Consider the following 14,254-nt stretch of genomic DNA (forward strand, 5'->3'; position numbering starts at 1 on the left):
GCACAGCCCCTGGAAACAGAACAGTACTCAGTAGCACTGAGGGGCTGGCAGTGCTGGTTGTGAAGACCTCATGGCACAATCTGTGCTGAGCACACCCCAGATGCCAGGCAGGCAAGGAAAGGAGCTGTCTTCAGATGGCCTCTGAAGCTGCTGCTGCGGCCCTTTGGGCTGCGTGAAGTGGGTTCTGGTACTCCCTGCCCCCCTCTAGCTTCCCTGCAGTGCAGACAGGTCCTCTGGGACAAGGGGGCTGGGTATGTCCCAGACCTTTGCAGGCCATGCACCCCTTCTTTGTGCGGGAGCATCAGCCGGCCACCTGTTGTTCATCTAGCCCTGGTAATCCCTTCTGTACCGTGTCAGCAGTTCAAAAGGGCACTGTTAGTATGTTTTGCCGACTTCAATTAACGTGAGATTTCAGAGTCCCCTCTGATCACATTTCATCTGCCACAAATCAGGAACAAAACAGACAGATTCCAGTTTGGAGGAGGAAGGAGAAGGAGTTTATTGCAAATAACAACCACCAAACAGTTTGGGCTGGGCCAGCAAAGGGTGTTCTGGGAGGGCCCAGCTGCCTTTGTGCGCCATTTAGCCCACACCTGGACCCCTACCTCTCCTTCCCACCTGTGTTCCTCCTCTCCCAAAAAAGATGTAAGTGCAATAACTTACTTTAAAAGGCAAGAACGTTTCTTTTAATATTTTGCTATAATGTAGTTACATGGCGGTACAGGCAGTAAAACTTTATGGAACCAACCTCATGGTTTTTTTTTTTTTTTTTTTTTTTTTACATTTTTCTGGATTTTTACTGTATTTTTTAATATATATTTTTAATAGTTCACCCCAGGCCATTAAGCTAAAGGAAAAGTTGCATTTATACAGGGTCAAAATATCTTACAATGTGAACATTAAGTATTGGTTGAGGTTCGTGTTCCTTATAGCACTCAGCTCTCTTTTTTCAACCACTGCACACCCAAACAGATGATTAGACACCAGAAACTGTCCTTCAAAATCAGTAGTATAAAGGCCTAGCTCTATGTGTGTGAGTGAAAGGGGAAGAAAGGAGAGGCGGAGGCTGGGTCGTGGAAGCACCTTTGCTCCTACAGCATCCTGAAAGAATTGAAGTGGGGTTGATGGGTCTTTGTCGCCTTCTGATTTTTCAACTGGAGAGTCACAGACTATGATCCTGGGAGCCAGTTTACTAACGATCCTCCCCCAGCCTGGCCTGTTCACCTTTGCACCTGACCGTCAGGGCCACGACACAGACCAGGAACCCCCTCATGTCTTTCATGTTCTTGAAGATGGTCTCCCCACCATCCAGCCCAGAGAGGGGATGACGGCAGAAGCAGGGTATGTGGAGTTGTCATGGAAACGTTCCTCTTGTCGGCCCACCTGAAATGACAGGAGGCAGCAGGGAGCTGGGTCCAGTGTGGTCATAGCTGTGTGTACTGGGGACCCACCTCACACTTGCTGCACCCACCCCATTGCAGTGTCTTTGAGCTAACCTGGCCACCATGCTTCCCAAAGCTGGAGGCATGGTAGTGAGCGCTGAGAATCAAGTATAGTTAAAAGAATTCAAGGAAAGTTCTAACAGCCCATGTCCGCCAAGTGCCATTTCAGCCTTGGAGACAAGCCTCTCGGTGTGCCCACCAGAGCCCTCGCTCCCACGCCCCGGGAGCGGTACTGGCATCTGGAGGGCAGTAGCAGCACCTTAGTGTAGAGCCTTGCCATGCTGAGACCTACGCCCAGCAAGGACTGGAGGCGGTCAGTGTGAGGAGGCTGCCCGTCCATTTGCCGGCCACCCACGACTTCGTCTTTAAGTTGTCATCTCTGTTGAGATCTTAGGCAGATAACCAAAGGAAATCCTCATCTTTCTTAGCTTTTTCGCTTAGCAATGAAACCACGTGGCAGGTAGATGCTTCTCTCCACCTGCCTTCATGAGCTCTAGCTCCAGACGGCCTTGGGCAGCTGCCCCAGCTTGCATAGTCATCCTAGGAGCTGACACGGCAGAGGCTCCCTGTTCTGCAGTGCAGAAAGCCAGGCCCAGCAACCCATCTGGGAAGGGACCGGGCCCCAAGGTTATCTTCTGGAGAACCGAGCTGCTGAGTGGACGCCCATGAGACACTGGGAGCTCCGTGCAGCACCGGTCACCCCCGAGGTCCCCCGAGGACCGGCCCTCACGCATCCTGGCACATCCCAGTTTCCTCTCTCAGCTTTGTCTCGGGCAAATGCAGGTCAGGGCAGTCACTTCTCCACTCTGGGCCAGGGTCTTCTCTGTTGCGAAGGGACTGGACTAACTAGAGGGTTTCTAAGCTTCCTCCCCACTACGTGGTCCTGTCATACTTCGTGTGGTTAGGTGGCCCTCGAGGGCTGGGTCAAGCCGCGGAGGACAGGATTGGGGTGCGTGGCTACCTTTGGAGAGATGAACAGGAACATTTCACACTGGCATGTTTGATCCTAGACCCTTCCTGGGTGTGTTGGAACGGGCAGCCATAGCCACAGAGCCTTTTAATAGATGCTTTTTCTTCTCAAGTTTTTGGGTTGAAATTTGCCTGGCTTGGGTCTAGCCCAGCCAGAGAGCAGACACACGGAGGAACTGGGCGCCGAGGCCCCTCCAGAAAAGCCCCTTTAAAGCTCTCAACCCCCTCCCCGCCCACTCTGGAGCTACCCGGCTCTCCTCTTTGTTGTGATTCTCTCATGGGGAGAAAGACCCGGGGTGAAAGTTCCTTCCTCCCCCATCCTTCCTCAGCCACAAGCATTTCAGAAGAAAATAGGGGAGAAATGGGGGGACCCTTCCCAGCCCTGGCTGGATTTTAGGGGAGTCGGTTATTCCAGTGAAGCTCAGAACTACAAAAACCTTCCTGAAAGTCACTCCAAGGTCCTCAAATATTTGAAACAACTTAAAGCCAAGCCTCCAAGAACATTTAATTCAAAGTCAAAGACCCTTTCACCTCTAAAACATCAATTTTAGAGCTACAGTTCACAAAGCGGTCTGACTCTTGTTAAGGGAGGCCGCAGCCAGGCTCTTCCTCAGCCTGGTTTCCAGAGCAGATGAGAACACCAGGCAGGCGGGAGGCTGTCACCCCAACCCGAGACCCTCACTCCACAATGCCAGGTTTACCCTCAGCCCAACCCAGGAGGCCGTTCTGTGTCCGTGACCCTGCGCCTAGCGGGCCTGGCCCGACTCCATGTCAGGAATCTAGGGAGAAGGCAGAAAAGGCGAGCGCTTCAATGCGGGGCTTGGGGGTTGCCTGCTGGAGGGACCCCTGGGGTCTGACAGGCCTGCCTCAGGACGGTTACTGTGTAGTCCCAGCTGGGGTGAGGGCTGGGGCCCGGGGCCAGACCCAAGCTGCAGGGTCAGGCAGGCAGGTACGGAGTAAGCCTGGTTTTAGGAGGGCCTCCCGCCACCCCCATCTGCCATAGCAAGCCATGCCGAGGAGCCCAGGCCAGGAGCCCTTCCGCAGGCTGGAGAGGGCAGAGAGTCCGGGTCCACAGGGAAGAAGTGGAAGGGCAGGCTCTCCAGAGAATGCAGAAAGCTGTGTGGAGAAGAACAGCACCCTCCCCAGTGCCTGGAGGGACACAGAGCCCCCATCTGCTGCGGAAGGCTCCGGACAGTGAAGACGCTGTGACAGAGATGGCAGGGAGGACAGTCCGTCTGAGGCTGTGGCAGGCCCTGGAGGCTGAGCATGGCCACACGTCCTCTACCAAAGCGTGCACGTGGCTCTGGACCTTCTGTGGCCCGGCCTCCAGCCCTAGCTTACATGTTCCGAGTCGTGAGTCCTTCCACGCCGGGACACTGCTGAGCAGCGCCAGGGAGGGGCCACGGCAGGGCAGGGAAGGACAAGCCCCTCCGCATCCTCCTGGAGGGACCCTGACTGCGCTCTGGATGGAGAGCAAAGCTGCCCAGAGCTCCCCACTGCACTGGAGGCCAGGTGCACCACCCAGATGCCTCCCCCTCCCAGGAGCCTTCCGTCTTCTAGCACCATGGGAGCCCTAGTGGCATCCGTGTCCCCAGCCTCCCCCAGGCCCGGCTCCTCCCCTACAGTGTCCACCCGGAGCCAGGGGCTCTGGGGTATGAGGGGCTGGCCCACGTCTCCCCTGGGGACTGGCATTGCTGGATGGCAGCAGGGGTCCTTGGCTCCAGCTCCTGTCCTCCTCTGCCCACTGTCTCCAGGTGTGTCCAGCCCAGAGGACATTTGGCTCTGTCAGACTTGTTGCTGTTCGTGGGGAGGGGGAGGCTGGTGTCTCGGCCCCACCTGGTTGGCTTCCATGTGCTTTCGGGGAGAGCAAGCTGGGAGGGCAGGAGGCCGGCTCTGCAGGGCAGCCTGTTCTTCAGACACACAGTCCCCGGCCTGGTGACCGGGGACCCCACAGGGAGGGAGAGGATGGGCAACACTGGGCTGCTGAGGCTCCTGGGTCTGCATGGAAATCTAGCTTTGACTCATGGTCAACTAGGCAGGGCAGAGGAGCGGGCGGGAGGGAGAAAGCGCCTTCAGCTTATCAGGGAGGCGAAGCTGAGAAACGTGGCCACCTGGCTCTCTCTACTGCCCGTAGCCGGGAGCAGGGGTCAGGGCCTCAGTACCAGGGAAGGTCAGGGGCCTGCTGCCCCCTCCCTCCCAGCAGTCCACGGGGCCTCAGACTTGGGGAGGTTGAAAGTGCTGAGGGTCAGACCCCTGGCCCAGGCCAGGTTCCTAAGAGGAAAGTCGAGTGGGAGGCTGGGGGCCTGGAAGGCATGGGCGTGGCCCATGGTGTCCCGAGGTGGGGACGGGGTGGGGGTACCCTGTCATGTGGCCCAGGAGATGGCCGCACTGTGCTCCTTGGCCTTCATGCGGAGGGCCGCGATGCTCGAGGTCTTGCGGTCCGGCTCGCCGTTGAGCTCGTAGCCATTGAGGCCTGGGCTGAGACCAGCTGCTCCAAACAGGCTGCCCATGTGCGTCTGGCCCACGTGACTGCCAGCCCCAGACACACTCAGGAAGTCGGTGACGCTGCTGGCCCCAGAGCCAGGGGGGTGGGCGTGAGGGGACATGCAGGCAGGCACTGGGTCGCAGGGGACCACGCAGGCCGGCACGGGCGAGGCAGCCCCATTGTTGCCGATCCAGGACGGGTTCTGAATCTGGGAGAGGAAGGGAGAGATGTCACCAGCCGGCGGGCGCGCTCGCCCCTTCTCCGGAGCACCTCCCCGCTCACTGTCATCCTTCCCATGAAGCCCCGCTTAAGTATCCTTGATGGACATCCAGATTCACCTGCGGCCGTGGGTTTTACACGTTGGCATCTCTGTTCCCAGGGCCAGGCTAGCAGCAGAGGGAAATTCAGTTCTAAGGAGTGACCTCAGACTTTATCAAGGGTCCAGTGGAAGGGTGGCCCCCCAGTACCCCCGGCTGGCTTCCTAATTTGAGACTCGGCTGCAGACTTAGCCTCTCCTTCTGTGGATGGCAGCTGTGTCTCATTCACCTCCAGCTCACCCACAGGCACCTGAGCACGGTGAGCAGCCCTCAACTCAAAGAGCTTTGGGATTGAAGGTTCCCTTGGGCCCCCACCAGGAGCAGGGAAGGTGGAGGGCTTGGATAAGGTGGATAGCAGGGGCCTAAACCTTCCAGAAGCCAAGAGTCCATGGCTGAGGTTCCAGGGACTGAACTAGGAGGCTGTAAAACTAACTCAGGACGGGAGGGGCTGCCTCAGGAGTGGACAGCCAGAGCCGAGGCCCGACCTCCCATGCCAAGAGGGCAAGGGCATGAGCAGGGGTGAGCTGGCCATCTTGTCTTCCATCGGTGCCACTGGCTTCCCTTCCCTCCCCAGCCTTCACCTGGGGCTCCTATCGTCCTCTGCCATCTAAGCACGTATAAGAAGGTAGACTTGGAGTGTGAGGAGACCCGGGAGCCTCTCAACTTATGAAACCGGGATTCTTGTAGCCTCAAGCGGGCTTCTGCCGGCCTGCCCTCCCACGTGTGTCTGGGTACACTCAAGGGAGGCATTTTAAAGCAGGGAGAAGGAGCTCAGCCCTAATCCTGGAAGGAACTGCATTTCTCCTCAAGGTGCAGGGGAAGGGGACTGGTTGGGCTCCCGCCGCCCGCTCTCGGAAGAGGTCGGGGTGTGCACTCTGTGCTGCTGGGAGTGAGGCTGGGGTGGGGCGGTGAGCAGGGCCCCACCCTCCAGCTGTGGGGTTGCTGTTGGTTGCTCCCTCCAGCTGTGCGCTCAGGCAGCTAAGCTCAAAGCCAAGGAGGGAACTGGAGTCCCATCCTGGAGGACAGAGGGAGGCCGAGTTGAGGGAGGGAGAGGGGAGAAAGAGTGGAGGAACACAGTGCGAGCAGATGCCGATGGCGCTGTGTGAGACAGCCCATGTTCCTCAGCCTCATCTCCAGGCCTGCACCCTGCCCCATGTCCCATGAATCCTGGGTTGGGGGAGATCCCAGAGACCATTTGCTAGAACAGAACCAGGTCAGGGAGAAGTACAGGAGGCAGGGGTGCCCATGCTACAGGCTGGCTGCTGGGTGGGCCAGGCTTGCAGCTGAGGCAGAGGCCATGCCAGCATGAGGCCTAGGCAGGGAGGGCGCAGCCACTTCTGCTGGGCAGGCTGAGGCGTGTCGGAAGTGGACTTGGACTTGGCCAGAAATAGTCTCTCCGAGCATCCCAGGTGGCTGATGCGACTCAGGGCTTCTTGTCCCTTGCATCTCACTGAGGACTCGAAGGACACCAGGGGACCGGCTGACAGACACCCAGGAAAATGCTCTGGGGCAGGGAGGGGAGGACACAGCCCCAGAAGCTGAGCGCAGGCACACAAGCTTTTTGAAACTGTACCATCCACAAAATCCTTTTGCACAATGGAATTTAGACCTTCCATCTGTCTTTCAACAGTGTTGCGCAGACGCTTTTTACCATGTCCAAGGTACAGGTGAAGAAACGGAGGCTCAGAGACTTGAGACTTGCCTGCAGTGAGAGGGGCCTGCAGCTGGGGAGACAACCTAAGTCCCCGGACTCAGAATCCAGGTTCATTCCAACTCGGCCACGAGTCCTCAGGATTTCAGAGCGCGCTTTCTCAAGAGACACTCCGAGCGGCATCTGATGGCCTGGATGGCCTTCTACCAGCCTGGGTTCCGATGCCCACAGCAAAAGTGGCCAAGGCTAGCGGAGGAAAGAGCCGCTCTCACTGCCCCAATCTTCCTTTCCCTAAAGCTCAGCCAAGCCTGGGTCAATGGCTAGCGGGACAGAATAACCCTGGGCCTCCCACATTCTGGTATAAATAGGCACACCCCTGGACTGAGACGGAAGGGCAGCCCGGAGCCGTACGTCATCTTGGGGGACCTGGGCTCTCCTCCAACAGGCTCATTCTCAGAGCACCAGGGGCTGGGGATCCAAGGAGACAGCTCAGGGCAGAGCTTACCTGGGCGTAGTTCTCCGCTCGGGTGAGGAGGGGCAGCTCATAGGCTGTGGAGAAGTGGGTTCGAACCTGCTGCATCTGCCCAAAACGCTCCCGCTTCCTCCACTTGGCCCTGCGGTTCTGGAACCAGACCTACAGGGCAAAGAAGCCATTGTCACCATTGTCACCGGGGCGAGATGCCAGCCTGGAGACCTCACCTTCAGGCAGTGCAAGCTGTTCCCTTGAGCGCCCCTCCGCCCCATCAGTTGCAGTTTGTTCGGGAAGCTGGCGGGTGGGGGGGCCACACATAAATATCAGCCTTCGTCTTTGTCCTCAAGAGCTGACAATCTAGGATCATCCACTCTGAGTCGGGAAGGTATGTTACCCCCACTAGCCGTGGGCAGGATCTTGAGATCTTTATTTTTCTAAGCTTCAGAACCTAGAGCAGGCAAGTGTCACCACTCATGAAACAAGTCACTGGTCATCTTAGCAGTCATCCAACCCACTGTGGGTTACAGACTCCTGCGGAGACGCTGATAAAAGCTTCAAACGCTCCTCCAGATGTGTTTACAAACAGCAAGGCATATTCCAAAAACCTAAAGAGGTCAATTTGAAGGAATTGGTGGGAGAGAAAGAAACAGAGTCTGATCACAGAGGGCCTCGAATGGCGAGTGAAGGGGTTTGTCCTTGGTGCCGTCCACAGAGGCAGCCACCACAAAATCTTGTGTGGAAGAGTGGCCTGGTGCTGAACGGAAGCAGAGGCCCACCCGTCACTGAGCACAAGTGGATGGGACGTTGGTCTCACTGGGAGCCCGACTGGGGAGGGAGGTCTCTGAGTCAGCCATGAGCACTGGGGTCCTTGGTGGTGGGGAGTGCTGGGTCCTATTCCTTTGCAAGAGCATTTTGGGAAGGCTGAGAACTTTCTGGAGGCTCTACCCCTGGCCCATGGATTAGGATCTGGAGAAGGGGCACTGGGGACGGGGTGGGCGAGAGAGGGAGAATGAGGAGGGCCAGAAATGGCTTCGGGCTGATTCAGAGATGGACCATGGTGCTCCTCAGAGGGAGGCCTCTGCCAGCTCGATGTGCACCTGCCTGCTGGCTTTGCAGACTCAGATGCAAGTAGGCACATCTCAGACAGCACGCTGCAGATGGGGAGAACAGAGCCATGCCAACAGCCTCAGCTGCAGAGCCATAAGGAGTCTTGCCAGGCTCTTCCAGGCCTAGGCATCAAGAAAGCCAACCTTCCTGAGGTCCAGTTCCTGCTCTCCAGGTGGAAACCCTTCTCCATCCATCACAATCCGTGCGGCTGCTGAGCTAAACATAGAAGTCAGCTGTCAATATGCCTCTGCCTCAGAGCCTTTGAGCTTCCTAGCAACCACTGCAAGGAGGGGACCAGGAGGTGTGGACCTCCTCCCCGCAGACACTGCCTGGCATCTTTGGGCATCCAGTGTAGCTGGCGAACGGACGGGCTCATGGAAGTACTGACAATGTCTCACTGTCTTTTGCTAGAGGAAGGAGGTCAAGGAAGTGGGGAACATGTCTCATGTTACTGTGAGGAGGGTGGGGGTGAGCGGGGTGCAGGGGGGCACATGAGTGTGTTTCTCCACTCCTGCACAACTGGCTTGCCCCTTCCTCATCCCAAGCATGTGTGTGTGTGCCCAGTGGGCCCACTAGTGTGCCTGCATGCACGCGCATGTAGGCACACACTTTGTCTGGGGAGGAGAAGCCTCTTCCCTAGAGACGGACCCTCTCCAGAGCCTGGGGTCTCAGCCCCTGCCCTGGAGCCTCCCAGGGCCCCTTTTCCTCCAGGGATTCCTAGGATCCAGGCCCTGGCCGCCCACTGGGAGCCAAGGGCCGATGGGGTCTCCTCTCCGTGCTGCTGAAACGGGATCCCCCTTTATCAGTGGCCTGGGATGGGAGACTGGGGCCAGGATGAGAGAATGAATCAGAGGAGCTTGTTTTCATTTCATGTTTAATTTCCTGCAGGCTTAGCTCCGTCTTTCCGCTCCTTCCTCAGCCTCCCAGGGTTTTCTGTGGGGGAAGCTGGGGGAGGGGAGAAGCCACTGGAGGCGCGGAGAGAGAGGGCTTCTCTTTTTCTTTTTGTCACTGTGACTGCTGGGGTTCCCCTTGTGTCTCCGTGGGTTCCAGGTCCCCATGGTGGGCCTGTGGAAGTAGGAGGTGTCTCTGCAGGCTCTGGAACAGGGCATCCAGGGAGGGATGGGGAGGGACCCCGAGGGGGGAAGGAGGTGGCCAGCGCCTGGCAGAGGGGTCTAGAGGGGAGGGAGGAGCCGTATGGGGGAGTGGAATGTGGGACTCCAGCTCGCTGGAGCTGAGTGTGAGGGAGGAGGAGATGCGGGTTATCTGGGGAAGACAGATGAGCAGGCAGAGGGGGGAGGCCGATAGGGCTAGCATCAACTTTGGAACAGGCGTGGAAGAGGGTCAGGCTGAGGGATTTATTTGAGGGATGAAGATGGAGATGGTGAGAGTCGAGCCAGCAGCCGGTGGGAGCAGGGCTGCCCACCTCCTTCCTCCTCCTCCTCCTCCTCCTCCTCCTGCTCCTTCGTCCTGGGGCCTTACTCTGTGCTCCCAACTCTGGCTTTTCTGCCCAGATCCCAACATAAGCTAGGTGCGCCTGGCTGGTCCTCAATATCCTCCCCTGTAAATCGAGGCAGCAGGGGTATCCCCCAGCCCCTTCCGTGCTCACATCTGCAGGTCCTGAGGCTTGGCGTGTCCTTCCGTGTCTGACCTCTGACACCCCAGGTGCTCTGAGAGCTCCCTTCCAGATGCCGCACCAGGCCCCAGGTCCGCTCCTGTGCCTCCAGGCTCTGCACCGCAGGCCCGTCTCCACCATGCAGCCCCGGAGGGCAGCCGAGCACCAGGTCCCCGCTGTCCTCCCCGTCTGAACGTCACACCCCAGGACCACCCCGGCCTGGGCCCACTCAGCACAGGCCTCTCCCGAAGACCGGGCTGTGCAAGGAACTGACTCTTGGCGGAGGCCTCACTAACCGCAGCCCATCTGGGGCCAGGGTGGGGTGGCCCAGGGCGGGGAGGCCTCTGTCTTATTGTCTTCAGACACCAGCTGCAGAGATTGGAATCCCAGACAGCAGAGACAGGCCCCTGCAGCCCCCTGGAGCAGGGCCAAACCCCAGGCTTCTTCCCAGGAAAAGCCCGTCTTGGGGCCCCCATTGCCCCCTCCCTGTCCCCACCACCACTCTGCGCCAGGCACCTGGCTTGCCACCAGCTGAGTATGGGCCCTGAACAAGCACAGCAGAGGCGGGCAGGGGGTTCCATCGCCACCCGCTGAACCCCCCCCCAGGGCACTGCCAGGCTTAGGGCTCAACCCAGAGGTCTGACGCACATGAAGATCCCACCCACCCTGCTGCCTTTACAAAGAAAAACCTCTGAACAATCTGGCATGTGTCCTGGTACAGCAAACTAAAGTCAGAGAAACACTAGACTGTGACTCAGGAGTTCTGGATTCCGGTCTCAGTGCTGCTACTGAATCGCTGCTGTTAACTTCAGGTTATGACTTCCCGCCTCTGGGTCTCTTTTTTCTCGTCTATCAAATGGAAAGATGGAGTGATCATTTCCAGCACTACCATTCTATAATTCTATGGCCCTCCCACTAGATGATAAGATAGGCAACACATCAGAATTTCCCTTTCTGCCTTGGCTGCCAGGAAGCTCCAAGTTGAAGTTTGTGCTCAATGGCAACTATGAACCTTAGCTTCAATTTTATTTTACCGCATCACCTCTGCATTTCATGCCATTGTTCTTGTTTTTAGATGTAAATAATAAATCTTTAATTGTAAGCTACCTCTACTCCATTCTGGAAGTAGGTATAAGTGTGTGTGTGTGTGTGTGTGTGTGTGAGCGTGCGTGCGTGCACATGTGCATGTGTGTGGAGAACACTGTTTTGCTTGTATTGTGGTGACTGAAAAATGCTCTATGTGCCTTCATTTTCATGATTTGTACTCAAAGCATCATTCTTCTTTCAGTACTCAATGAATTCTACTCCTGGGCATTCTGATATGTTTGTTAGGAAGCATGCAAGAAACCCACATATGCAAACACAAATGTACACACAGAAAATGGACTGGTTTATCCCACACCAACATAGCATCTACAGGGCTCTCCTATAACCACCCACGTTCCTTTCCCTATCTACACCTGTGGTTCCTCCCCAATCCATTTGCTGGAGCTCAAGCTAGATGTTGGGATTCCTGTCCAAAATCAGGCATGTAAGGTCATGTGAGTGGCTGGTTGTCCAAACTCAAATGAGATCTGGAGGTGTGTGAGGGCTTCTGGATTCACAGGAAAGCCCCGGCTGCCCTGCCGTCCTTCCTCAAACATTCATTAGGCACTGGAGGGAAATAAAATGGCAGCCTTGATGGACGCGGTGGCTCACACCTGTAATCCCAGCACTTTGGGAGACCAAGGTAGGCAGATCATCTGAGGTCAGGAGTTCAAGACCAGCCTGGCCAACATGGTGAAACCCCTTCTCTACTAAAAATACAAAAATTAGCCGGGTGTGGTGGTGTGCACCTGTAATCTAGCTACTCGGGAGGCTGCGGCAGGAGAATCGCTTGAATCCTAGAGGCAGTGGTTGCAGTGAGCCAAGATCACACCACTGCACTCCAGCCTGGGCAACAGAGCAAGACTCTGTCTCAAAAGAAAAAAAAAAGTAGCAGCCTGGACTGGGTGTGGTGGCTCATGCCTATAATCCCAGCGCTTTGGGAGACCAAAGCGGGTGGATCACTTGAGGTCATGAGTTCAAGACCAGCCTGGCCAACATGGTGAAAACCTGTCTCTACCAAAAAAAATACCAAAAAAAAAAAAAAAAGTAGATGTGATGGCACATGCTTGTAGTCCCAGCTACTTGGGAGGCTGAGGCATGAGAATCGCTTGAATTCAGGAGGCAGACTGCAGTGAGCCAAGATCACATCACCGCACTCCAACCTGGGTGACACAGTGAGACCCTGTCTCAAAAATAAAATAAAATAAAATAATGGCAGCCTGCCCTTAGGGAACTCAACTCAACCATGCAACTCTTCAGCATCACTTCCAGTAGCTGCAGTTTCTGAACAGCTATATATTTACTGATAACCACTAGTACTTTTCCACATGAGCGATTTTGGAAAAAATGTTTGTGGACTCTTATTAGAGATGCCTCTGCTTTCTTAAACAGAACATGGTTGTAACTGATGAAACTTTTACTGATGCCTTTGGACCATGCTGCTGAAGATTCTCTTCTTTCTTTCTTTCTTTCTTTTTTTTTTTAAGATGAAATCTCACTCTGTAGCCCAGGCTGGAATGCAGTGGTATGAGCTCAGCACACTGAAAACTCCGCCTCCCAGGTCCCGGTTCAAGCAATTCTTCTGCCTCAGCCTCCCAAGTAGCTGGGATTACAAGCACATACCACCATGCCCAGCTAATTTTTGTATTTTTAGTAGAAACGGGGTTTCACCATGTTGGCCAGGCTGCTCTTGAGCTCTTGACCTCCTGATCCACCTGTCTCGGCCTTCCAAAGTGCTGGGATTACAGGTGTGAGCCACCGTGCCCAGCCTGAAGATTCTTTAGTGAATTAATACAACAGAGTACCTGGGGCCTGCTGAGGATTGCAGGATGGGAGGAATCTCTGTTCTAACATTGAAGGGCCCAGCCCACTGAGCAGCATGGTAATGTGTGCTGATTTTTTTTTTTTTTTTTTTTGAGGCGGAGTTTCGCTCTTGTTACCTAGGCTGGAGTGCAATGGCACGATCTCGGCTCACTGCAACCTCCGCCTCCTGGGTTCAGGCAATTCTCCTGCCTCAGCCTCCTGAGTAGCTGGGATTACAGGCACGTACCACCATGCCCAGCGAATTTTTTGTATTTTTGGTAGAGACGGGGTTTCACCATGTTGACCAGGATGGTCTCGATCTCTTGACCTCGTGATCCACCCGCCTCGGCCTCCCAAAGTGCTGGGATTACAGGCTTGAGCCACCGCGCCCGGCCAATGTGTGCTGATTTAAAAAAAAAAAAAAAGATTTCTCCTTGTTCTCAAGCTGTTGGTTTCTCTAGCCCACTGGAGAGGGAAAAACGGCTATATGACAACACTCCATTTGCTATGTCCAACATGCTTTGGGTTGGAAAAGCAGCCTGGGTATGACATTTATTTTGTGCTAAGTTGAAACGTAAACTTTAGTGTGTGAGTTTTGTCATCTGTATTTTGGCTACTCATGGGTCTTTTCTTTCTTTCTGATCCTTTCTTTGCTGTGAGTCTCTGCAGGTAACGGAGACACAGCTCTCTGAACAAAGGTTGATTGATCCATGGATATTTATTTTTTAGCCTCGATGCTTTGTATTCAGCCTTCTCTAACTGGAGGGAATACAGTGTTGAACAATCAGTGCTTGATCTCAAGGAAATCACAGTCTAGTGAAAGGGGACAAACAAGTAAAATAACTTAAGCCAGTCAAAAATCCTATAAAGAAGACAAAACAGGATTTGGGCACGGTGGCTCACGTCTGTAATCCCAGCACTATGGGAGGCTGAGGTGAGGGATTACCTGAGGCCAAGAGTTTGAGACCAACATGGGCAACATAGCAAGACCTCAGCACTACAAAAAAATAAAAAACTTAGTCCAGGCATGGCAGTGTGCACCTGTGGTCCCAGCTACTCAGGAAGCTGAGGATCCCTTGAGCCACAACGTTAAGGCTACAGTGAGCCATGATCACACCACTGTAGCACTCCAGGCTGGGTGTCAGAGAGAGACCCATTCTCTTTAAAAAAATAAACAAAAATATCCAGAAGATAAAATGGGACCAAGCATGGTGGCTCATGCCTATAATTCTAGCACTCTGGGAGTCTGAAGTGGGAGAATCCCTTTAGCCTAGGAGTTTGAGGCTGTAGTGAGCTATAATCATTCCACT

The 14,254-nt window shown here is 55.2% G+C and overlaps 1 protein-coding gene across 1 annotated transcript in view; it reads right to left on the reverse strand.

Annotated features, from left to right (window-relative positions):
- Positions 1-475: 475 nt before the first annotated feature.
- Positions 476-14,254, reverse strand: part of ALX4 (ALX homeobox 4) — a 48,519-nt gene continuing 34,740 nt past the window's right edge. The window contains exons 3-4 of the mRNA XM_003920017.4: positions 7,370-7,498; positions 476-5,104 (exon numbers count right to left, since the gene is read on the reverse strand). Of these exons, the coding sequence (XP_003920066.3) occupies positions 4,775-5,104; positions 7,370-7,498 (459 nt within the window). The 3' untranslated portion in view covers positions 476-4,774. The remainder of the gene's footprint in view (positions 5,105-7,369; positions 7,499-14,254) is intronic.

Source organism: Saimiri boliviensis, chromosome 6, assembly GCF_048565385.1.
Source record: "Saimiri boliviensis isolate mSaiBol1 chromosome 6, mSaiBol1.pri, whole genome shotgun sequence".
Lineage (NCBI taxonomy): Eukaryota > Metazoa > Chordata > Mammalia > Primates > Cebidae > Saimiri > Saimiri boliviensis.